At 36.6% G+C, this 25,963-nt stretch overlaps 2 protein-coding genes across 3 annotated transcripts in view; one reads left to right on the top strand and one right to left on the bottom strand.

Moving 5' to 3' along the window:
* Positions 1 to 25,963, bottom strand: part of LOC142337981 (digestive cysteine proteinase 1-like) — a 233,575-nt gene that overhangs the window by 183,439 nt on the left and 24,173 nt on the right. The gene's annotated exons all lie outside the window — the stretch shown is intronic.
* On the top strand, positions 506 to 24,221 carry LOC142348235 (myosin light polypeptide 6-like). Of its 2 annotated transcripts, none has more exons than XM_075399527.1 (5): positions 506 to 535; positions 21,282 to 21,471; positions 21,851 to 21,966; positions 23,090 to 23,261; positions 24,008 to 24,221. In XM_075399527.1, the coding sequence occupies exons 1-5, from the start codon at positions 521 to 523 to the stop codon at positions 24,016 to 24,018; spliced, it is 504 nt and encodes a 167-aa protein (XP_075255642.1). In that variant the 5' UTR covers positions 506 to 520; the 3' UTR covers positions 24,019 to 24,221. The 2 variants fall into 2 exon arrangements, with proteins under 2 accessions (XP_075255642.1, XP_075255650.1); XM_075399535.1 differs by lacking the exon at positions 506 to 535 and adding an exon at positions 20,091 to 20,118.

Genomic DNA, 25,963 nt, shown 5'->3' with positions numbered 1-25,963 from the left:
TCCTTCCGCCTGAACGCTGGGTACAAGACGGGGGGGGGGGGGGGGGCAAAACACTGTGCCGCTTTATGCTTTCAACATAACTGCTCTGACCGGTGCACCCCCCTTTTTCTATTTTTGAACATTATGTATGCGTTTAAGTTAATACGTATACATACGTTAATGGGCATTTAGAAATTATTACTAGAGTGGAGGTTTTGTAACAAAATGTGTATAACAATTAGTCACAGCACAGAATGTAAACATCAACCAAAAACTTGTTCTTTTTGAATTTTTAGTAATTACGAGCTTTGTAAATGGGTCTACTAATATAAATTTCTCGAAAATTATTACATATATTGTTGTTGATGTATTAAAAAAGGAAAAGATCTCCGCAAACTAATATTCCATAGTTAACTATTATTCCATTGTTAAACTAATATTCCATAGTACATTAACGTTCCATATTCTTTTATTTTCAGATTGCAAACCCATGCACTACATGAAAGAATCATTGGTTGAGGAACTTCTAGTTGGTTAATTGATGTCATGTAAAACGGTGAGCGTTATAGGCCCTCCCCAATTTTTTTGATGGGATTTTGCATTTAAGTCCACTTGGTTAACTAAGGAAAGGTTATTTGTGACAGTTCTAGTCTACGGTCGGGAATTTTTGCGCAGCTAAACTATACATGGCTATCAACAAGTTCCAGAAGTGGAATTCGTGCATGTAGAATCCACACACAATGTTTAAACAAGCAGAATGCATTTGTTCGCTTCAAAAAACAATAAACTCAATGCACTAATTGAAAACATGGCTTATATGTTGTTGCTGAGAATGGAACATAGACATGTGATGTGTAAGAGAATGTAGATAAGGATTCAATTACATTGTTCTAGACAGTTTGCTAAGTTTTTTATATCAGTTTTAAGTTGCGGGAACAACCAACTCGTTTTGGTTGCGATAAGGACAAAAGTCAATGTTTTTCAAGTTTCACTTCTGCCTTGATTGTTGCACGACATGCTCCAGGGGAAAAAGGAGGCCAACTAACTCATCACAGACGGTTGACCAGATCGTCATAGAGGGTGTAACTCAAGTTGCCTAGAGAACCGTTTCGGAAAAAGGTCCAGAAAAAATGGGCTAATCAGCGAAAACGCGTGCGAGCGCGGAGACCGGGCGAACGTACGTGCCGTAAGCCGTTTTCATCTTCACCACACGGTGTTGTCCATCTCCTCCAGGGTAGACTTCGAGAACACGTTCAAGGGGCCAAATTCCACGTGAAGTCATATCTTTCAGAATCCAAACAATGTCGTTGACTCTCAGTGGTGTTTGGCCACTATCGCTCCATTTATACTTCTTTAACAGTGTCGGAAGATACTCCTTGACGAGTCGTTTCCAGAAATGGTTGACCATTTGCTGCACATTCTTCCAAGACTTGAAATTGGCGGGTTCTTGGCTGTCAAATTTTCCTGGTGGGAGAGAATTGAAAGGTCTTTTGATCAGAAAATGGTTTGGCGTGAGAGGCATTTCATTTTCCGGAAGGTCAGCGACAGTCGTTAGTGGTCTTTCAATATAGCTTCGGTCTCGACCAAAATTGTCCTGAACACATCAAGCGACAATCTTCTGGAGCCTAGAATGATCAATAGAGTGCGTTTCGCGGTCTGGATCAAGCGGTCCCAAATACCGCCAAAATGAGGTCCATAGGGAGGATTGAATTTCCAGGTTGTGTTCGTTGCTGCCATTGCTTTGTAGATTTTGTCATTGTCGAGACGTTTCACAGATCTTTTTAGTTCCTCAGATGCACCAATAAATGTCTTGCCATTGTCACTGAGCATTGTTGTTGGCTGACATCTGCGGCTTACAAAACGTCGATAAGCGTTTAGAAAAGTGTCAGTTTTGAGATCTGGACAAGCTTCTAGATGGACACACCTCGTAACCGGGCAAGTGAAGATGAGGCCGTAGTGTTTTTCAATCTGTCCTTTGGCATCTTCTATATAAAAGGGTCCAAAAAAGTCGACTCCGCTATTCGCGAAAAGATACTGAGTAGAGTCTGTCGGAAAACGGCAGACAGGAAGGGGAGCCATGACAGGTTGAATGTTTTGAGCGGCTAGTCGTCTGCAGAGAAAACATCGGTACTTTATACTCAAAAGTGTTTTCTTGAGGACAATGATTTGGTATCTTTGCTGCACAAAAGCTTTCACTGGCTCTGTTCCTTGATGAACGCAAATGTTGCGTGCATGCTCTATATAGAGTCTCGCTATCTTGTCTTTTGCGTGCAGTATAATCGGAAATTTCTCGACTTCGAGGTTATCTGGCGCAAATTGCAATCTTCCGCATGACCGAAGCATTTCATTGTTGTCCAACATTGGGTTGAGCGAACGGATTTTGCTCTTTGAATCTATCGTGGAACCACGTTTCAGGGCTTGGATTGTTGAGAAGAAGAAATTTTGCTGCGACATTTTGATCAGCCGATTTCTTGCAAGAATGACGTCTTCTGTAATATACTGCTGATCTTTGTTTTCTAATCCGAAAGACCAAATTGAAGACTGTTGCTGAAGTCAGGAGCAACTTGTTCCAAGTTGAGAACCGTGTCGGGTCGATTATTTGCTCCGACAAATTGCGTGAAATTTCATGCGTTGCTAACACAGGCTTTGGAGAGTTTTCAGGAGCACTGAGCTGTCTTGTGGAAAGAAATGCTGGCGCTGTTAGCCACTTGGCTGGTATTTCGTCTGGATTGAGACCACGGGTCCCGTGGTCAGCTGGATTTTCTTTGGTGGTAACGTGTTTCCATTGGTAAGCATCAGTTGATGCAAGGATTTCTTTGAGGCGATTCGCAACAAAAACAGGTTGTTTCTTGGTTGTGGATAACCAGTCAAGTACTACTTGACTATCTGTCCAGAGTGTAGAACGAGTAATGTGAAACGATGACTCTTTCATGATGGTTGAAAGGATGCCCACTCCGATGACTGCGGCTTCCAACTCTAATTTGGGTATGCTGATTTGTTTAATTGGAGCAACTTTGCATTTGCCTATTAAGTAACAAGTTTCAACATCAGTGGCAAAGTTAGGAACTGTTTTCAAGTATGCAACTGCTGCAACTGTTACAGCTGAGGCGTCGACAAATACATAGATTTCGTTTTCACTTTCTGGTGAATGGCAGCTCTTATTGAGAGTTCTGTTCAATGTCACTTCTGGTGAAGAAAAGTATAAGTTCAAATTCTTTTGAAGTGGTTTAACTACTTGAGGGGCAATTTGTTCATCCCATTTTTTCCCAAGTTTCCACAGTTCTTGAAGAACTATTTTGAAACGGATCGTTGATGGCGACATTATCCCAGTTGAATCGAAGATCGAGGAGACAAGACTAAAGATCTTAGGTTGAGTGTACGCTAAGGCATCTTTTGGGAAATCAGCGAGAGGTTTAATAAGAAAACAGTTTTTCTCAAGATTCCATTTAACACCAGGAAGTCGAAAAATATCTGTCTGGTTGTCTTTGTCATCTGGAGGGATTTGGTTTAGGACTATAGAGCTGTTTGAAACAAATTTTGTGAGTCGAATTCCACCTGTTTTTAGACAATGTTTTGTTTCAAGAAGTCTTACAAGCGTCTTTTTCTGTTGCATGTGATTGGATGTAGTCATCCATGTAAAAGTGCTTTCTGACGGCTTTGAGGGCCTCTGGGAAATGTTGAATGTTCTCTTTGGCACAATGGTTAAGAACGTATATTGCGCACGAAGGCGAGCAATTTGCTTCAAAGATGAGTTTGGTAAATTGGTATTGTTGTATCTGATTGTCTGCTAACCAGAGAAATCGAAGAGCAGATCGATCAATCTGATGGATGGCGATTTGCATAAACATGCCTTCGATGTCCGCAAGGACTGCAACGGGATGTTCTCGAAATCTCATCAGGACACCTAAAGGGTTATAAAGGAGATCGGGTCCTGTGAGAAGGTTTGAATTAAGCGATTGGCCCCGGAATTTTGAAGCGGCATTTGCAACTCGGCGGACTTTTCCTGGCTTGTTGATTTTTTCTACAGGATGGTGTGGCAGGTACCAAATTCTGTCTGGTTGAGGATCTTGCATTTCCACCGGTTTGACATAGTTTTTCTCAAGGTCTGTCAAAAGAGTCTTATTGTATTTTTCTTGCAACAAAGGTTTACGCTAAAGGCGTGTGTTGAGGCTTTTGACATGGTTCAGTGCAGATTAGAAGTTTTTTTCCAACTTTATTTCTGATTTCAAGGGCAGTTTGATTTCATATCTCTCACCATTGTGATTGATAGAGTTCTTCAAAATATCAAGAAACTGTTCTTCTTGTTTTGTGTAAACTTGTTCACGGTCCTTCTGAATGTCATCTGCTTCAATAGTCCAGAACTGTTGAACAAGTTCGTCAAGTCCGGGTTCATCTGTTCTGTTTCTTGACACATGGAAAATAAATTTCTTCTTCTGCTGACTTGCGGGCTGCTGAGTGGTTGCTGAGATACGGTTCTCATATTCACCGGCGAGGGTCCAACCAAATTTAGTTTTCACACCAAACGGTTGATTTTGATTGCCAGGTATAACATGTGTAGGGTAGGTGAATGCGAATGCATTAACACCGAGGAGGGCTCCGATTTTGCCTTCGGCAATATTTGGGAAATGTAAGTGGCGCAAACTGTTGAAGGCATCACAAATTTGATTAAGTTCAACAATTTTTGCAGCTGCGACGTTCAGGGACGGGGTGCTGAACGTTCGAGAGAGTTCAAACGATTTTTCAGTTGAATTATATGGAGTTATTGTGACTGGCTCAACAATTTTTGAGAGGGACAAGCTGGTCTCTGTATTGAGAAATTGTAGTGGTACTGACTGTTGAGTTTCACGGGGAAGCTCAAGAAATTTAGCTATGACGTCCAATACAAAGCTGAATTGGCTACCGGGATCTATGAGGGCGTAGGTATCGAATGCTTTATCCCCCTTGAGGAATGAAACCGGAATAAGCTGCAAATTCTCATACCAATTTTTCGGTGTTTCTGAGCACTGGTTAATGCTGAACGATTGGTTAATTGCATTGCCATTTAAATTACGTCGTTGCACGTTTTGATGGCTTTGGTTGTTGAAAGTTTGGCCATAACGGCTGTTGGGGTCTTTGTTTGTTTGACTTTTCTGTTGAGAAGATGTATTTGGATTTTGACTTGAATCGTTACTAATAGAAGAAGCTGTTGGAATGCTACCAGAAACAACTTCAGTAGAAAAGGCTGCTGTAGGGAATTGAAGATCATGAAGAGTTGTATGGTGGAATCCACTGCAAACCTGGCATCGTTTTTGCGATGGGCACGTTTGTTTGTGGTGTTTGTTGCTCAAGCAGTTTGTACACAAATTGCTTTGGCTGACGAGGTTGTATCGATCACCTGGTGAGCACAACTGATACGCAGGGCAAGTGGCAATGTTGTGTTCTTGTTTGCACTTCTCGCAAGATCGTTTTGTGTTAAAAGATTTATTCGAAACGTTTCGTGAAGTTGACGGTTGTTTTTGCTGAGGCGCAAAGTTCCAATGTTTTCTACTGTTTTCCGCTGATGCGTTGTTTACTGACAATGGGAGGTTGCTTTTGTATGGCTTGGTTTGTACGTTGTTCGAGTTGACAAACTTTGAGGCTTGAGAACTGATGGTTCTTTGATTGCTTTCTCGACTCACTTTGTCGTAGATTTGAGCTTGGAGCTCTAACCATTGTTGAAAATCGACGAGAGTCGGGTCTGAGCTGAGCTCGGTAAGACAATGTTCAGTCCATTTCAGAATCAAATGATGTGGTGTTTTCTCTTTGGCTTTCTTAATGAGTGTTTTAGACTGGAGGTCTGCTGTAAAGCCAAGGTATTGGAAGGCTTGCTCAAGTCTTTTCAGAAATGAGGAAAAGGCAATGAAGCTTTGCTTGTTTTGGAAGTTCATTTGCCAGATGTCGAGCTGGTTAATGAACGCATTAACAACTATATTGCGATCACCGAAATGTCGGATTAGTTCATTCAGTGCTGTCTGATAATAAGATGGATCGCAGGAGTAAGCATGAATCAAGTCCTTTGCTTTCCCACTTACAGAATTCTGCAAGTAGGTTATACGATGCGTGTCTGTAATGGAAGTGTTGTTGTGAATCATTGTGTTGAAGTTATTGATCCACTCGTGAAAGTGGATAGGGTTATCATTGAAAGTCTGAAGTTTCAGAGGTGGCAATTTGATTGAATGTTTGAAATCATTATTTCCTCTTTCCTGTGTTACATTAGTGTTCGAATGTACTGAGCTAATATGTTGATTGACAGTGGGTAGTAAACTCTGGTTGATTAGAAGCTTGCTGAACTGATTTTGTCCAACAGGATTTAGCTGTTGATTATTGCACATTGGGACATGGATCGTGGAAGTTACTGGGGCTTGAAGGTTCGATTGAAGTTGAGAGCCAGGAATAAACTGGTTGTTACACAACTGACAGGGCTGTGCCATATTTTGATTAATTGAGAAGCCTGTGCTGACGAGGCCGTGTTGACTGTTCACAGGTTGTGGAAATTGCAGATGAGCTGCAATTACATTTGATTCTGAAGCTACCTGGTTTGGCTGAAAATTAGGAGCTGCAGGATTTAAGACGGTATTTTGATGCGATTTTTCCATGAGTTGGGTGGTAATTGGTGGGACACTTGTGGAGTGTATCCCAGTTATAGGATTAATACATTGATTGGATTGTAGGCAATCGTTTTCTAAGACTATTTTATCAGTATTACTTTGAAGAAGTGAGGTTCTGTTTGCCACTGTGGGTAAGCAGGGGAGTTTTTGCCGATCACAGTTCAAAAGTTGACTATCGAGGTATCCATTTTTTCCTATGTGAACTTCAGAAGGTCCAAAATTCTGTTGCAGATTGAGAAAATTCTGATATTAAGGATTTCTGTTGGCAAATGAATCCTGATTGTTTCTTTGCTTTGGCAAGTTTAAATTAAAGGTTTCCTCCAATGCCGAGTTTTGGGCAAATAGACCATCTGCATGTAATTGGTTAGTTGGATCAGCCAAATTGATAGGGTTTGAAAGTGAGTGATTGCTTGAAAGGTTCAAATTTTGGATTGGAGGCAAAAGGTTCTGCGACGTGTTAAAGTTGTCACTCAAGTTGATTTGAGCTGTTTCAATTTCGTTGACCTGTGGAGGCAATTTCGAGTTTCCCTAATCTTGTAGGAGATGTGAATTCCTGGCTGGTATCTTTGTCAAAGTAGAAAAAAGGATTGGGAGCATTTATTTGGTTTTCAAAGTTATTTTTGGATTTTAGAAGACTTTCATGAACTTCCTTTTTAGGATTTCTTTGGTGGGCTTCAAGCAGATGTTGAATTTGAAGTGCTGGTTCATTAGATGTTTGTAGAAACAACGATGGTTGTCTTGGCCGTGGTGGTATTGGGGGCGGATTGATGATGTTACTGCTGGTCTGCTTTTCTTCGATATCGCGCTGATGCTGGATTCGTTCCTTGTCGTCACTGGGCGCAGGTGTTGATTGCTGAGACAAATTTCTTCTGCTGGAGATCATGCTGACATCATATCTAATGCGACTGGAAGACTGAGTGAGCTGGCCATCATCGTCCAAGAGATCGACTTGCAGTTCCAATTCATTGAGTCGAGTTATTAATGTCGTTTGCCTATTCAATATTGATGATGCAGTGCTTTGATGTGGCTGCTGTCTCATCACTTCCTCTGAGAGTTTCTTGAGCTCCGCTTCCTGGCCTTTGATCCTGTTGATCATCAAAGACAATGATCGGAAACTCCTTTTCTGCTCCACAGTTTTCTCAAGGAGATCGAGCAGTTTCTTCATTGACATTTCTGTCGCTTTGAACATATTGATGGCAAACTGACATTCAGCGCTGTTCTGCTTCGACATCTTGGTGGCTGTTTCTTTGTTGAAGCTGACTCTTGATGCTGTTGGTGAAGCAGCTCGTTACTGAAGGTGAAGAACGGCTTTGAGAACCGGAGCGACGCAAATTTTTGAGTTGAAAAAAGGTTGTCTAAGGTTTGAATGCTAATGATCCTAGTTTTTTCTTGTTCAAAAGACCAGCGACGCAACTTTTCTCAAAAGTGATGTCCTAGGATGTGTTTTGTGTGCTAAAGCTAGCTTTTTGCACTAAAAAAACCTAAAAGCTTTTCCGAACGTTCGCGCGTTTTAACCGTTTTTCGTTCAACAGACCTAAAATAATTGCTTGTTTTTTGTTGAATTAACACTTTCAATTTGTTGAACTTGTTTTTCGTTGAATTAACAGTTTCGCTTAAATAGCTGGCGTTAACTGTTTGAACTAGTATGTGTGGCTACTGTGGTTTACAGGAAAAGTGTGCCTTGCTACAATTATGCAGTTGAACCAAAATTAGACCAGAACTCAAATAATTGTCACATTAAACTCCTTTTTCTTGAAAACTTCAATAAACTCGTCTGTTTCTCTCAAATACGAATAAATTACCAAGCCTATAAAGCTACCCAAGAAACTTTCCTTAGCTCCCTAACCCTAACCGAGCACTATGATTAAAAAATACCTCTCACAGTTTTTTTGCGAATTTATAACTTTGAAACCTCTTCTTTTTCTAGGAGTTTATTGTTGTTGTGACGGCTAAAGATAAGAAATTTGTAAAAATACGATACGTTCAGGCAACAAGAGTTACAGAGGGGCTACTGAGTGCTAGAAAATTGCAGAGACGAGTCATATTGTGGAGATCTTTGGAACTCTTTGGTGTATTGACTTTTTTCGGGTTTCGCAAAAACCTTTTCGTTTTCTTTAAAACTGTGTGACTTTATCTGTTGTTTTTCACTCCTTCTTTGTTATCTTTAATATGCATTGTCTCTACTAAACTTTCAAAGCTCTCTCCGACAGATATCGTCTGAGATCTGCCTTTCAAAATAACAGAGTAGGAAAAAATATCAAATTTTCTGGTGACTACTGGAACCAATTTTCTTCGAAAACTCCTCTTCTGCTAATGGTAACGTCTGAAACCATTAGGGATAAAGGCACTTCGCAGAAGGCAACGTCTGAGACCGAGGACTTCTGCAAAAAATCAATTTTGGACGTTTTTTCCAAAAAAAATTAAAATGGTATTTATTTTCGTCAAATGAAAGTTTTGATATTTGGTGTGGCGCCTAAGGACTTTCTATTTACTTCCCTATACAGTTGAAACTATCAAACTGACTGACAATGACTTGTAGGGGTTTGTTTAGTGGTTTATTTGGGAATTCAAATGAATATGTCAGAAAACTAACTTGTGTTTTTGAATTTTCTGAATTCAAAAAATTTTTTCTGACATTTCTCATTTATATGAACTGATAGAATAAATCTATGGAACTGGCTTTCTGTTTGACTGCAAACTATTTCAAGAGAGTGTTTTATTGGTTTATTCCGCAATTGAAACGGATATGGATTGAGAAAACTAAATTGTGTTTTTTGAATTTTCTGAATTCAAAAAATTTTTTCTGACGCCTTTATTGATATGATGCTGATGTGATATATCGATCAAAGTGGCTTTTTGTTTGATCGAAATGCAATTCAGAAGAGTGGTTTAATAGTTCTTTCCGCAATTCAAAGGGATATGTAGTCAGAAAAGTAAATTGTGTTTTTTGAATTTTCTGAATTCAAAAAATTTTTTCTGACATTTCTTATTGATATGATGCTGGTGTGATACTTCGATCAAAGTGGCTTTTTGTTTGATCGAAAATCAATTCAGAAGAGTGGTTTATTAGTTTTTTTCGCAATTCAAACGGATATGTAGTCAGAAAACTAAATTGTCTTTTTCGAATTTTCTGAATTCAAAAAACTTTTTCTGACATTTCTTATTGATATAATACCGATGTGATATATCGATCAAAAGGGCTTTTTGTTTGATCGAAAATTAATTCAGAAAAGTGGTTTAATAGTTTTTTCTGCAATTGAAACGGATAGGTAGTCAGAAAACTAAATTGTGTTTTTTGAATTTTCTGAATTTAAAAAATTTTCTCCGACATTTCTTATTTATATGATACTGATATGATATATCGATGCAAATAGCTTTCTGTTTGATTACAAACCAATTCAAAAGAGTGGTTTAATAGTTTTTTCCGCAATTGAAACGGATATGTAATCAGAAATCTAAATTGTGTTTTTTGAATTTTCTGAATTCAAAAAATTTTCTCCGACCTTTCTTATTTATATGATACTGATTGGATATATCGATGCAAATAGCTTTCTGTTTGATTACAAACCAATTCAAAAAAGTGGTTTAATAGTTTTTTTCTGCAATTGAAACGGATATGTAGTCAGAAAACAAAATTGTGTTTTTTGAATTTTCTGAATTCAAAAAATTTTCTCCGACATTTCTTATTTATATGATACTGATTGGATATATCGATGCAAATAGCTTTCTGTTTGATTACAAACCAATTCAAAAAAGTGCTTTAATAGTTTTTTCCGCAATTGAAACGGATATGTAGTCAGAAAACTAAATTGTGTATTTTGAATTTTCTGATTTGAGGAACATTTCTTTTTTTTATGTTTTTTTTTCGCAGATTTTTCTTCAAAAATGAGAAAATTGCCTTAGCTCGCTTTGAAAATAATGAAACTAGTCAAGTTTTTTTAATCGAGGTGTTATAGTAACAAATAATGTTTTTTGGGGGACAAATATCAATTTTTTGGAGATTTTGGATGGCTCTAACCAAGGAACAGGACATCAGAGGTAACGTCTGAGACCTCGGGCGGACTTCTGCTGGTGACGTCTGAAACCAGTAAAAAAAACTAGATCCTCTCGTCGGGGTGACGTTTGTAACCCAAACTTGGCTTTGTCGCTGAAAAAATTGCTTGTCTTTTTTTTGTGTCTTTTCTGTGTCTTTTCTGTGTCTTTTCTGTGTCTTTTCTTTGTCTTGACCGGCTGCCAGCTTTCGGGTTCCGTTTACTGTGCTCGGCACATGATGGACTGACCGCTGATGCTCTCTTCAGTGCGTCGCACAAGTTGTGGAACAAAGAAACTATTTGCCGGTAACAGGGGAGACTTTTGTCCTCAAAATTGTTTTGGGGAAAGAAGGTTTTGTTCTTTGAACGAGGGGTAAACCATAAAATGTAAGAAAATGTAGATAAGGATTCAATTACAGGGTTCTAGACAGTATGTTAAGTTTTTATATCAGTTTTAAGTTGCGGGAACAACCAACTCGTTTTGGTTGCGATAAGGACAAAAGTCAATGTTTTTTCAAGTTTCACTTCTGACTTGATTGTTGCACGACATGATGTATGATTTTCTATTGCGTAGTATCATAAATATTGTTATTTTAAGTGTTTGACAAGAGGATAACACTTATAAAATTGAAAGAATTCTTATTTCAAAAATTTTTGCCGGAATTCTTTTATAGCAAAACTGAACTTGAATGCCATCTCATATTATCTCAGCAACCAGCTATTATTCTGGTTGAAACACAAGGATTTTCGTTACCCGTATTGAGAAATTCTTCGGATTTAAACATAAGAAATCGTCGGTTTTTGTCGCTTTTACTTCGCCAAAACCGATCAAAGCCCTTACGTTTTTTCGTCGTTTTGATCGGTTTTCGTCGGGATTTTAACGTAAGAATCGTCGGTTTTTGCCATTCTAAAAATCTCACAAACCGGACAGTCCCTGCCAGGATTCGAGCCTTGGACCCCTATGTTTCTAGCCACCTTCGCCTCCACTGCATCACTTGTCCCTTAGTTTTACTCTATTTCTTTTGTATTTAAAACAAATTGAGACTGACAATCCCGACAAAAAACGACGATAATCGACACTTCTTACTGCCAAAATCGACAATACCGACGAAAACTACGCTAATCGACACTTATTACATCAAATACTGACAATACCGACGAAAACGTGGATAATCGACTTTTCCTACAAAAAAAAACCGACGAAATCGACAAAAGTCGACCAAAAACGACAGTTATTGCTTCGATTTCGTCGCAATTTCTCAACCCGGGTAGTAGAGTGAAACTAAATAATAATATTGCCGACAACAATTGTTTTTACAATCTATGGCCGTTGCTTCTAAATTTTGATTACATTTACATTTTTCTTTATTAAATTTTGCTTTAATGCTTTTTGTTTTTTATTACATTTTGCTCTCAAAAAATAATTTTCCCTAATCATCTGTCACATTTCCCATTAATTAGCTCAATATCTGCATTTTTCTTTTCCGTAGATTTTCCCACTACTAAACAGCTCGGTTGAATTTACCTTGTTGCCCTCTAGGATGTGAAATAGTTGTTGTTCTTACGACTCGGAGTGGAGTATTGTTTTATATAAATTTTACAACTCGAAGAGGAGTCTGTCTATTCTACAGGTTCTGTAGTTGAAGCAAGTTTGTTCAGAACTTGAACTATGTCTTTCGTATCTGAACATTGAAACCCGTTTTCGAACACAGGAATTTAATCATAGCGTAATTACTAAAAAATGGTAATAAGCAACTGGTGGTAAAACTCAAGGTTAAAAGTTTCTTTTGAAAAATTTTCTTGCCATTACAGTCCATCTTCACAATGAAAACACGAGACACCCCTAACCTTCCGCCTCGCTTATTCTCCCCCCTCCCCCACCACCTACCTACCCTCCCCTCCCCTTCCCCACGTGGCTACACCGTGCCTATTTATATTAGTATATATATATATATATATATATATATATATATGTATATGTATATATATATATATATATATATATATATATATATATATATATATATGTATGTGTATATGTATATATATATATATATATATATATATATATATATATATATATATATATACATGTATATGTATATATATATATATATATATATATATATATATATATATATATATATATATATATGCTCCATCCCCCGCCCCTAACAATCTACCCCCAAACCTAATTAATTGTCCCCCTCTTACCTAACAGTAGCGCCGTAAACCTGCTCTCAGCTACCTATCCTCTCACCTACCTGACCCCAGTCAGTCCGTCACTTCTCGCCACTCCTCCTCTTGACTAGTCTTGTCAGGTTTCAATTCTTTTTTTTCCGACCACTCATGAGGGGGGGAGGAACTATATACTCATATGGGTTTTTTTTTGTTCAGTCAATTTTCGCCGATCGATATATTCATCGTAGAGAGTTGAGACTGGTATCATTGGAAAGCTTGTCTAGCGTAGAATGTGGAATTAAAAAGATTTTCTAAATTTTCGTTTTCTACAGGGAGTTATCGACGTTTAAAATTCTGAGAAAAGTAGAGTGAATTCACGTTGTTTTTATTCACATTTTCCGAAATTTTTGCCTAAATTTTCGTCAATTTTGCTAAAATTTGTAAAAAAATTTCAAGAATAGTTTCGTTGACTTTATTTTCAAAGACAAATAAGCATTGTTGATTATTCTGATTTAATTTATTGGTCAAAAACTGGATAAATATTTCAAAATTTAGCCTTTTTCATCAAAACAACTCGAAATAAGCTACTTTAGTCCACTATGATTAAATTTGCCGGCGGTACAACCCCGAACAACACTAATACAATCTTGTAGAAGGGGGCTATTCCTACTTCAACTTCCGCTGAGAATAGTCTGTAATTAAAGCTTGCTAACGTTACTCGTTGATTATCAAAAATGCAGAAATTATTTTAGAGTTTTCAACTAACAAATTATCCATATCTACAACATTCGAAAAATCAATTGTTCCTAACGGACAATAAAAATTAGCCGGGCTAGTTTTGGGCCAATCTTGGACTGTTACAATCCAATAAGAATTCGGATTGTAATCAGTCTGTCTTTTTTTAAAAAAAATAGACATTTTTTAATAATAAAGAACAGAACATATCAAATCAAAGCTCAGGAGTGATAGGTCCAATTCGCTTCCTAAGCAGCTCCAAGCGGATGCATTTAGTTTTTTACTTGAAAGTTTATGATCCTTTCGACTTTTAAGAATAATTGATTTTTAAATAAATAATGGCATAATGAATTTTTCTTCTATTTTTTTTCTTAATTTGGTCAACTTGTAGCCTAGTGTCAGCAAAGAAAGAATGCTTCTTCATTATACTGATTTAAAATATAGTCTCACTTGCGGTTTTAAGCCTGAAGTTATTGTTTTCTGGCCTTGATACTACTAGATTTCAGATTCTTTTTGTTTTTAGATATTTGCCAGTTTTCCACATTTTCTAGTCACATTAACACATTATTGGCAGTTCTCATATCAGATTATTAGCGTTCAAAGTAAAACGAAATTGAACATTTGAACATCTTGAAAGATATAGGTTATCGTTTTAACGGCTTCGACACTTATTTGTTAAGAAATTAATTATGGACTTTTGTTAAGAAATTAATTAAGGAATTTTTTAATTATGTATTTATCTGTAATTTTTACTTTGTCGTTTCGGTCGTATAAAATTTCCTGCATAGTGATAAGTTTCACTGGTTTTTCATGGAAGAATAGATGAGCCGATATTCTGATATTAATAGGTAGCTGATGGCTTTCATGACTTTGAAAACAATCGTTTTCCAAAACTAAAAAAAACTTTTAACATCGCAAGTTTGTTCTTTTTATTTTTCTTTTTGTTGCCTAATGTCGTTAATTACAGGTCAAATATCACATTATGGGTTTGAAGGGAAGGTGTCAAAGGGGATTGATATCCCAATTTTTTTTTTTAAAGAATGCGTTATGACCTTACTGACTTCGACACCGGTTTTTCACAAAGATAGTAAATTAATTTGTCATATTTGAAGTTCTTTTTGTAGACGCAAGACATATTCTGGACAATTGCAGGTCTCAAAGGCTTCCTTTGGATGAATGAACGAACCTATTTAATTGTTTTATTTTATAATTAACGTCTTTCATGACTTTGGATATAATTTTGTTTCGAAAAAAAAATCAAAATTTTTTCATACTTTTGCCCTTTTCTCTTTTTGTCTGCTTTTTACCTAGTCTCACTAATAAATGGCCACATACTATATTATCGATGTTTGAAGAAGGCGCAATCGAATAAATTTTGAGGGCCAAAACATGGCTTGACGATTTTGACAGCGTTTTCTGGAAAGTTTCAATTGAATTTTTGTTTGTTGTTTTTTGTTGTTCCTTTTAGCCGCTTGAAAAAATTAATAAGGGCAGATCCTAATGCCCTTTTACAGAAGTTTCGGTAATCGTAACCCTTTGGGATATTTTACTTGATTTCTAATGGTTTTCATTACTTTGAAGTTAATTGTTTTAAAAAAAATAAGCGAATTTTTTAACTTTACTGTTTTTGTTCTTTATTGTCTAATTGTTACAAAACTTTTTTATGGACTGGTCCATATCTTTTCTGGTGGTTTATATGTTATTTTTTTTAGTTTTAAGTTTATCTGACGGTATGTTGACTTCGTTATTAAATTTTGTTATTTTAAACGGACATAAAATTTTTGATGTAATTAATGTTTGTTGTTGTTGTTGTTTGATTTTGCTGTTCGTCTTGACTCGCTTTCTTAATATTGGCATATCACAGCAACCTAATGCCTCAGTTTTTACTCCACTGAGTTATTTGCTTTGGAGGCTATCTTATCGTTCATACACAATTTTTCGAAAAATACGGGCTTTTTTGGGTTTTTTGGGATTCCCAAAAATTTATTTTTGGGTTTTTCTATCTGTTCCTCATTTGGTAGACATTTATGCCAAAATTGTGGATGGGCGGGGTCGGAACCTTATGTGCCATCGCACATTACCGAGCCGCCTTGTTTAAATATATTTCTGATTAAGGTGAAGATGTTCTAGTGTTATATTGCAAGACTTGCCGAATCGGTTTCGATAATCTAATGACTATGACCTTCTAGCTGAAGCATGTTTGTCCATACCTTGACTTTTGACTTCTTTGTTTTCGAAAACTGACAAATGATTTAAAGATCTGTTTTAATTGGTCTGTTTTCGATCAGTGAATTTTAAGAGTAGTGTATCTTCTAATCTATAGTAATTAAGATCCACTGGTAATGCTTTTTGCCAAAAGTCATAGTGATATATTAAGTTTTCTTCCGGTAACAATCAAAAGATATCTCACCGTCTGTTTACCTACTTACCCAGTCAACCACTCTCACTGTAACTATCTATCTACCAACCCCCAACCTAAGTCAGTCGCCCCAACTAACTCCCCGTCACTCACATGCCTACACTCGACATCACCCCTCGCCTATTTTCCAATCTACTCCCATACAACCTACAAGCCTGCACCTACCTCTCGCCAACTGTCTGTCCCGGCCACCTTTTCTCTAGTTTTATACGGAAAGTTGTTTTCATTCATGTTTTTTTAATACTTCGGATATAAATAGGGTTAGTTTAGAGATTACCTTGCACGGCTCTTCAAGTCATTTTCAGTACTGATGTTGTTGTTGTTGTTGTTGTTGTTGTTGTTGGTATTGCGGCTGTTGTTGTTGTTGTTGTTGCTGTTGTTGTTGTTGTTGTTGTTGTTGTTGTTGTTGTTTTTGCTGTTGTTGCTGTTGTTGTTGTTGTTGTTGTTGTTGTTGTTGTTGTTGTTGTTGTTGTTGTTGTTGTTGTTGTTGTTGTTGTTGTTGTTGTTGTTGTTGTTGTTGTTGTTGTTGTTGTTGTTGTTGTTGTTGTTGTTGTTGTTGTTGTTGTTGTTGTTGTTGTTGTTGTTGTTGTTGTTGTTGTTGTTGTTGTTGTTGTTGTTGTTGTTGTTGTTGTTGTTGTTGTTGTTGTTGTTGTTGTTGTTGTTGTTGTTGTTGTTGTTGTTGCTCCTGTTGCTCCTGTTGTTGTTCTTGATGTTGATGATGATGATCATGATGTTGATGCTGCTGATGACGTTTTTTTTGCTGCTCTTGTTATTGATTTTGTTGTTGTCGTTGTAATCATTGTTGTTGTGGTATGTAATCATTGTTGTTTCTTATCCATTCGAAGCAATCTTTTCTCATCAACTGAATTATAACTGAATTATATTTTTGTTCCGGTTAATTTAAATTTAATTGAGTATGTTGAGCTCAATACACAAATTTGAATCAGGTAATCCATGCATTTACAAATTTATGGCTCCACCAGGAGAAAGATTTGACCTTTGTTTCAATTTTGTAATAGAAAAAATCAGACCTAAAACGTAATCAGTGTTTTTTTCGATCTACGGAGCATAATTATAACTAATATTTGGGTGAGTCAAAACTACTAGTTTTTTGCACTGGATGCTTGGGAGAATTGGATCGCATTTGATCTAAGTGATGCGAGAGAAACTGGAAAACAATCTAAAGTTTAAACTTTTTTCTTCCACTATGAAGATGTTTCATGAAATAAAGCTGCTGTCCCAACAAAACATTTGAAATTCAGACAAAGAGTCGGCAGCAAGGTTCCATTTTAAACAAAGGCAAAACAAAAAAATCTTTTGAGGAACCAAAAATTTTTTTTCTTCAAACGATGTAGATTAGATTGCAACTGCGGAAAACAAATGACCTATTCATAGTGACCGCTCGTTAAATTCTTTTCTTCCTTGTTCAACTGCGAGAATTATTTTACGTTCTGTGGTCTAATAATGATTTTTAGACCAAGATTTAGCTGTGATATGTTTCATACTTTATTGTTTCGAACAAAATTTCTGCCAAGAGAATAGGGGTTGGCTGCCGTTAATTTCAATTTACAGATAATGGAGCCATTTCTAATGAAAATTCAGCAGGATTTCGAACAGCGATTAGCAGATATATTCAGAAAACACATAAAGCGAGAAGGAATTTTGTCGTCTTGGGTTTTCTGTCAGATATCTCTGATTATACGCACATATATTCTTTCATCGAATCAGTTGCCACATGATTCAATTTAAATTTGCTGAGATGTAGAGATAAATTAAAAAAACTATCGCGATGAAGGGATGAGTTTCAAAGCTAACACTTTTGATATACTAATTATTATCGGTCGAGTTTCATATTTGTACAGGCCTTCAAGTGCTTGCCACAGGAATCAGCGAACAACTGTAATCTGGGTCTTAAACTTTGTCATAGGCTCCTAGAAATTTTCACATAAAAATGAAAAATTGGTGTGGAGGGTGTTGGAAAATGTGTCTCAATTTTTCATATTGAAACTGCTTCATTTGGTGAGAAAGCACCCTTTCACTGCTTATCATGGAGCGTGTGCTGCCATCATGCTCTTGTTATTGTGCTTTTTGTCAAACTAAAAATTGGCTTCAAGTGTTCAGAGAGAAAACAATTCATCCAGAAGATTGTAGATAGTTATCTCTTTTCGATTGTTTTTCATTGAGTTTTCCACCATACCTGCGCAAAATAATTTGTTTTGTAGCAAACAGCGTATTGTTTCTGAATTTTACATAAAAATTTTTTGAATGAATTTAATATTTTGTCGAATTAATTTTTTCTAACGCTTCCTTTTGAAAAAACTTGTTCAGATAAGAGCTTTTTTAAACAATTAAGTTGTTTAAACTAAGTTTTTAGCATAGTAAAACTGATTGTGGCAGTTATAACTTCCAAGCAAAACGTAAAAGCAATACCTCCCATTTTGTACATGCAGATTGTTCTGACAAAACTTCAAAATTTTTGCGAACAACGAAAGAGAACTTGATTCAGACAAAGTCTTGAACTTGGGATTTTAGGTTCTACTGAAGCCTATGCCAAATTGAAAAACCTAGCAATTTTAATGTTCAAACGTCAAAGAGATTTGATTTTTTTGACTTAGGATTTTTGTGGACTAGAGGGGTCGGGACATTAAGTAGCGTTTTACTAAGCCTCCTTGTTAAACCTTAAATTCAACAACTGTCTGTGATATAAAATATGATGAGTTTGCTATATTTGGGAACTGAGCCATTCACAATCATAGCGATCGCAATTCCGTTTAAGGGAGAAGAACACTTTTTACTCCAAGATTCATACCAAATTCAAGTGGCTCTGTATATTTTTGTACGGACATTTTTCTTAATAATATTATTGAAATTAAAATTTTCTAGGCATGTTTGGAGATAAATAATGCCGAACTCTGAGTATTTTGAGAAACTGGGGAATCTAGTTTTGGGTTTATTTTTAGCGATAATTATATAAGCTAGCATAAATGTAATGGCTGTTTTTCTGACGTTTGGAATTCAAGCATCATTTTTGACTGGATCAAACTAACTACTATAATTCGCATGCGGCCTGCCTCAGCCCAACTAGTCTGTCATACTTTATTAGAATTTACTAGTACCATTTGGACCTTGTTTGCGAACATTCGAGAAGAATTAAAGTCTTATCACGATCAGAAGCTGGGATAAATGTAGCAGAAGTTAATAACAGCCCTGCAATAATAACAACAGACCACGTGACCAAATTTTGACTCCTCTCCAGTTTATAAAAGGGCTTAAAATGAAGACGGACCTACCGGGTAAGGCCACAGGTGCTAATCTGATTTTAAAACCCACCCGACAACCCGTTTTGAAATTTTGGGGCATGGTCTATTTTTGCGTGCTACTGCTGCTTTCTGATTTTGGGCTTTCAGAAAGGCGGACAATTTGAACCATAACTAAAGGCAGAAATGACAGTTGGTCAGGCTAGGTTTACACGTATTATGACAGAGCACTTACATGAAAAGGTGCCAGTAGCGATAAGAGTGGGTTTGTCTCATACATGTTTCATTAATAACAAGTGAGTTGTAATAAAATTTAGCCCGGGTCAAGAGGAGAAATTATTGATTGTAACCAGGTGGATTTACTTTTTATATTCCCAGAGATTTATCGATTTCATACGTTTCCTTATTTACAGTTGGACTTCCCGCTGAGGTTAGATTAGGGCGTGTTGATTTCTTTAGTCCTTGATTTCGCTCACTGACCTGAATTGGAATTTCTAACTATTTTTAGTTTTAGTTTCATACCAGGTAAGTTGGTCCTTCCAGAACTAATCACTAAATCAAATTTGAATACTTTCTGTTATTTGAAACAAAAGCTCATCGATAAGCTTCGAATTAGGTTCTTTTGTACGTAAGTTTTGCTCATTTTTTTTAAAAATCAGCTCTCGACGAATTTCTTAACTCCCTAAATTGAGAATCTGCCTAGATAGCTACATTAAAGACAGCAATAATTTAATGTAATATCTACCTTTGATCAAGTGTTACTAGCATCGGTAATAATAGGTAAAATAACTAATTATTAAGAATTTAACCGGAAAATGAAGAATTTAATAAAAAGAAAACTTTTATTTACTTCATGAAAAGTGGAATCCTAATTTAATTGAGCAGAAATGGTAATTTATGCAGCTGTCAGTGAGGCTTTGTTACAGTATAATATTCATTTTTCGCTTCTCTTGGTTCAAAATTTATGAAATTTACGCTAAAAGCAATTTTTGAAAAATTTTGCTACACACGTAGACTTTGTTTATAATAACACCGATGGCAACACGATTAAAATTTAATAAACTGCATTTGTCAAGGTCAAACCCAAAAAAACTCATATCGCAGCTATTAAAAGTCCCGTAAAAGTACGTGACTTTAATTCTCAGACTTGTTTCTTAGACTTGTTGGACAATATATCAAACTAAGCGAGGCTTTCTAATGAACACCCTTGCCAACATTAGGTTTAATTAGGTTTGTTAAGCTATATTTGTTTGATTATAAATATTTTCTCGCAGATTAGGAAGTTATTTACTTATAGGAACCTTTTCTTTTTTGACCCACTCCAGCGGGTCTTCACAACGTTTTTGCATGATGGACTAACACAATGAGGTCTTCATATTGGCAAACTCTGTTTGTCAGTTAAAATTTAAATTAAGTTAACTCAATTTTTGAAATCTTTTTCTTTCATTTTCAAAACAAAAACCTGGCCGAAACCTACAGATCAGTTGACAGATTAGACTTTGGAATTTGTTTGTTACAGCTTTTGATAATAATTACTCTTCTAAACAGTTGGCAAGATTAGGCTATCAAAATTTATAGCAATTTTTGGCTATTTAAATGCAAAGTTTTAAGATGACTGTTGGTTATGCAAGTTTGATAAATTCAGCTCGAGGAAATCGCCATTATTCATTCATTACCTGGTTGTAAGATTTTTTTATTCAGTCACAGTATGCACTATAACTGATTTTTTCCATTTTAGGCATTGATCATGAAAAATGCAAACTATTTGAAAAACGCTTGGGGTTTTGATTCAAGATTTTATTGCAAGAATTTTCGCTAAACTCTTATGAAAACTCAACTAACGCATAAGGTTAGTCGCTCTAAAAACACCGTGGAAAAGCGTTGAAGTTCTATGCCTAAGAAAATTGTTATTCTGTTATCTGCACTAAAAAGTGTGGGATCTGCGGTGAAAAACTAGGGAATAGATGATACGCTAGAGCAAAGATACTTACCATTTTTAATAATTATGCTCTAGTGTTAAGTTTCGCTTCATCATAATAGCGATTTATTTCAGCAGAAGCAAAAAGATAGCAGCAGCATTAGGAACATGGACAAACTGTCCGAAGAGAAGCTGAACGAGTTGAGGGATGCGTTTGCCCTGTTTGACAAGGAGGGAAAGGGAACCCTGAAGGCCAGTGACATCGGCGACTTAGCTAGGGCCATGGGCACTGACTGCACAGTTAAAGATGCCAATAGAATTACAGGTAAGTCAAAGATTTTCTATGGTATACAAAAATAAGTGCAATTTCATTTGTTTACAATAGAATTTTATTTTCAGCATTTACTGTATTGCAGTCCGGTTAGGGAAGAACGCACCTAATTTTAATTAGTAAAAAAAAACTCCTTGGAAAAAAACCCCCAATACCTATCAGCGGTCCGTGGGACTTGATATAAATTCATCACAAAAGAACAAATTTTCACGCAAAATTTTTATGCAGTCTTTGAGTTTTTGAACTGTACAGATTTATTTCCCAGACCCATTGCAATTATTTGACAATTCAATCCTTGCATAATTTACTAATAAGGTTCCAAAAAATTTAAGACTCGATTACTTGCTGAATAAATTGGAATCTTTGGTTGCAGGTGCAAAGGACGACCCAAACAAAGCCCTCAAGTTTGAAGAGTTTGTTCCAATGATGCTAGACCTACAAAAGATTGAGAACCCTCTGAAGAAGGCAGACTTCATGGAAGGCTTTAAAGTTAGTGCAATAGGGGCTAAATTACTATGTACCATATAAATTTTAATCTATATTTCTAAAGATAGTGCCATCAAAGTGCCATCGTGGGCTCATTCTTTCTGAGGTGAATTCACTGACTGTTTCCTGAACTGATCAATTCTTGTGAATACTAAAGCTACTGGCCAGAGCCCCTTAAACATTCCTGCTTTTATTTGTGAATCTCACCCAATAAGAGGGAAGTAATCAATCAAAATATCAGCACCCAAAAGGTGTCATGAAATCATAGTGGGAAATTTCCATTCGTTCTCACTTTTTGATTGAGCTGGGCAATTTTAAGCCATCTGCCGCAATATTTGAGCAACTTCAAGACCTGATTGTATGGGCCACAAGTACGGAATTTGTATGATTAAGCAAGATTTTTCAAATTAGCATTTGACTGGGAATTAAAAATCGGCTCAAAAAAGTGCTCATGCTCACCCCAATTAAATCTCTCGAACGTTTAATTTCTCTCGAACGAAGTTTGAAGCAATTATTGTAAACGTGTTGGTCTTTTTTCTGCAAAATTTTCGCTTGAGCGTTTTTACTTTGCGAGTGACTTTTGAGACCTTGACTTTTTTTTCGTTTTGCGTGATCTAAATTTCTCCCTCATTCAATATTTTAAGCAGCTGAACTCAATTGGCGGCGTTTCACTACTAAACTGTAAATGAAAAGCGCCGAAATTGGTGCCATTTTTTCACTTTAATTTTTGGATCTATTCTCTTTTGGCCCCCCAGCTAAGTTAGCATAAATTTTTTATGACCTCAGGCGCACGTGCTGTTTTCTTACATAGTAGCGTGCTATATAACAACCTATAATTTGTTACTGGGGGTCAAAAAAAAACACTGGGGGGCCGAAACAGAATAGATCCTAACTTTTTTCAGTGTTTTTAGTGGTATATAATAACCTCTAATCACGTCATTTGAAGCCCCCTTAGTGAATTTAGTTACCCTCACCCCCCCCCCCCCCCCGACTGAAGCAGGCAGCAATAGATTCGCGCTCCCACTAGTCGTTCCAGAGCAATTTTTCCGACGTTAATGTTTTTTTTTCATCTAGATATATTTGGACATGTAATATACAATATGATACAGTGTTTTATTTTGTGTAGTGTGTGATGGACAATGCAAATACTGGTCTGGTGGAGTTTGAGATGATAAAGCAGGTGCTGATGAAGTTGGGGGAAAAGTGTGACGAGGAGGCAGTCATGATGGTGCTCAAGGGCATGGCAGATGACCAGGGCATGATCAAGTACGAGGATGTCATCACCAAGGTCCTAGAAGGTATGCAACACGAATGTCACATCTGAAACATTTCTGTCACCTTAAGTTAAATGACATGTTCTCGGCTTTTTATGTGTATATAAAACTATTGCTTTTCGGTGCATCAAAGCTAATGATGGGTTGAAGCGGATCCCAATGGGCAAAGCGAAACCCTTAATAACGAGTACCGAAAAACAAACAGGAAATGTGCTCAATTTACGTGATTTTGGGTTCCATCTATTGGATACCCTAGTCGAGACAAGATGTTAATCTAGCAAGATCTTGCAACATATTATGCATAATCTTGCAAGATCTTGCAAGATTAACATCCTGAATCGACTAGGGTATTATTTACGCATATTTGAGTTATAGAACAATTTTGCTATATTAACGGATACAAAATTCACGTACGGCTGCAAATTGATACAAATTGACCATCCAAATAGGTTCATTACGTTGCAGCGGGAAAGATTATGTACGGATTTTGAGCTGCAATTGCCGAACCTTCAGCGCATTTCTTCCACAATTTTCCAAAAACATGTCGACCCGAAATACTAATTAAATAGAACCAGAAAGTTTACAATGTTTGTTGGCAATTGAGTGTCATTTTAATGGTTTGTCAGGAAAAAGACACTTGACCTTGCATTGTCTGAAATTAAAAGCTCCAACAAGATACATTTCGTGTTCTGCTAGTTTTGAAAAACAAAACTTTAAAAAATAGAAAACGTGTTCCAAAAACAAGTTTTTAAAATTCTATTTTGTTTCAGGCAACTACTGAGTGCCGCTGACCTCAAAATGCCTCCTTCTCTTCAGCGTGTGAACAAACTTGACAATCTTTTTGAATCCTATTTTTGCTGTCTATTCTTTTGTATACTGTTGAGTATTATTGTTTCATTATTATGAGATGATGATCTATTTATCTATATGTAAATCCATATCGCACCATACCGTCTAACCTCAAATAAAAATCGTTGCCTCGGAGTTTTTTCACTATACGAACAAATGACTTTTGAAGATGGCTCTGAATAAAGTCACCAAAATTGAGGTGCGCGACCCAAGCCAGCTCTCGTTAATGACATGCATATGCCGTGCAGCGGCATCAAGCATACTTGCGTCACGCACCAGGAGTCCAGGCCCATTTAGGTTGCGCATTGGCGGGTTAGACCAATCTGGGTCGCGTGCGAGAAACACCAGACCCCGCTGGGTCGCATATTGAGCGTATGGGAACTCATAATTATGACCATTCTCGCATTGCTGATATTGAACCATTTTTTATTGCTGTATTTAGATGGCGTGTTCGAAAGCAATTCAAGAGTAACCTTTAACAAAGATCGTTAAAAATCCCTGAAGCCTGTTGTTGTAATTGCAATTTCAGATAGAACTCAGGTGTATGCTTACCTGAAATACACCTAAACTGCAGTCTAGTTCGGATATTTTTTAAACTCAAATTTCTGTTTTCAATACTTATAGTGTATAGCCTTACCAGAGAAAAGACTTGCATATCAGAAGGAACACCGTTTAGAATAATCCAAAAAAGTGAGGTTTCTGGGGTGTAAATCAGTGTATTGTTTGATCGACAGTTTAAACAGATTAATTCCCAAAAACATCTCTAACATTTTATAAGCCATTCAGCATGTTAATATCAATGCCTAACCAAAAGCGACGCTAAATAAGCGATTACATGAGAGTTATAAAAAACAGTTATAAACATTGACATAAGTCAAAGATGAGGGACAAAAAAACTTGTTGCAAAAGAAATGTGGTATTTTTCATCAGTTGGTATTTTTCCAAGATTTTCTAATTTCGTGAATTAAAAGATTAAACTGCAAAAAAAATTTCATCAGTAGGTTACGAATAAGCTATCATTTTAACTTCGTGTAAAGAAATTGTGCTAAAAAATTTGTTAACTGCCCAGCGCAATTAGGTTAGAGAAGATGAAAGATTGGCACTGGAATGAAGGATAAAAAACATTTTCTGGACGATTCATCTCCCGTTTTTTGCCTTGCTGACAACAATAGCCTTTTCTTTATTGTATGATGCGATTTTCTTGCATATATAATAACGCTGATCAAAAAACACTCACAAAGATATTAAACTCTATTAGACAACTTTTGGGAAAATATTTGAAAACTCACTGAACATAATTTTTCGTGAATTTCATTGTAACACTTTTACAACAAAACTGATCAATTGAAATCTCCGTTCCATAAAATGTTTTTTCTATTCAACACATATTTTAAAATCGAATTTCTTCTTGAGCGTTCAGTTCTTGTGTGATTAAATTAATAAAGGCCTTTTTAAGCATCCTGAGAAACAAGTCTGCCTTTGGTCCCATTTTCTTCGACGTTAGAGGCGAGAATAGAGATAAAGAATTTAACGTTACACAAAAACGAGCCTTTAGTATATCACATGTCAAATTATGCAGGCTCGATAAAGCGAAGACTTGCAAATAAGTGGCATGTCTAAACAAATACCTTTTTTCCATTTGCAGAATAGAGAAAGTAATATACTGAAGGTTGCTGGCCCCATTTAACAATAACCACAGAAAATTAAGAGAGAAAAATTAAACATCATAACTGCATTGCAATCGAAAGGCGTACAGTGGAGACTATCAGACACACATTGGCCGCACACATAGGCGTCCAGACCAAATTTGGTGCACACTGATGAAACAGACCAAACTGTGTCGCGCAGGAGAAAGTCCAGAACGCGCTGGGTCGCAT

Source organism: Convolutriloba macropyga, chromosome 1, assembly GCF_964194025.1.
Source record: "Convolutriloba macropyga chromosome 1, txConMacr16.3, whole genome shotgun sequence".
Taxonomy (NCBI): domain Eukaryota; kingdom Metazoa; phylum Xenacoelomorpha; order Acoela; family Convolutidae; genus Convolutriloba; species Convolutriloba macropyga.
Note: the sequence above shows the minus strand (reverse complement) of the source record. Positions and strands in the feature narration are given on the sequence as shown.

Bases quoted from the DNA above. Each gene is read 5' to 3' on its own strand.
- LOC142348235 (XM_075399527.1), top strand. The intron at 21,472-21,850 runs GTAAGTCAAAGA...CTTTGGTTGCAG, and splicing joins AGATGCCAATAGAATTACAG to GTGCAAAGGACGACCCAAAC. The intron at 21,967-23,089 runs GTTAGTGCAATA...TATTTTGTGTAG, and splicing joins ACTTCATGGAAGGCTTTAAA to TGTGTGATGGACAATGCAAA.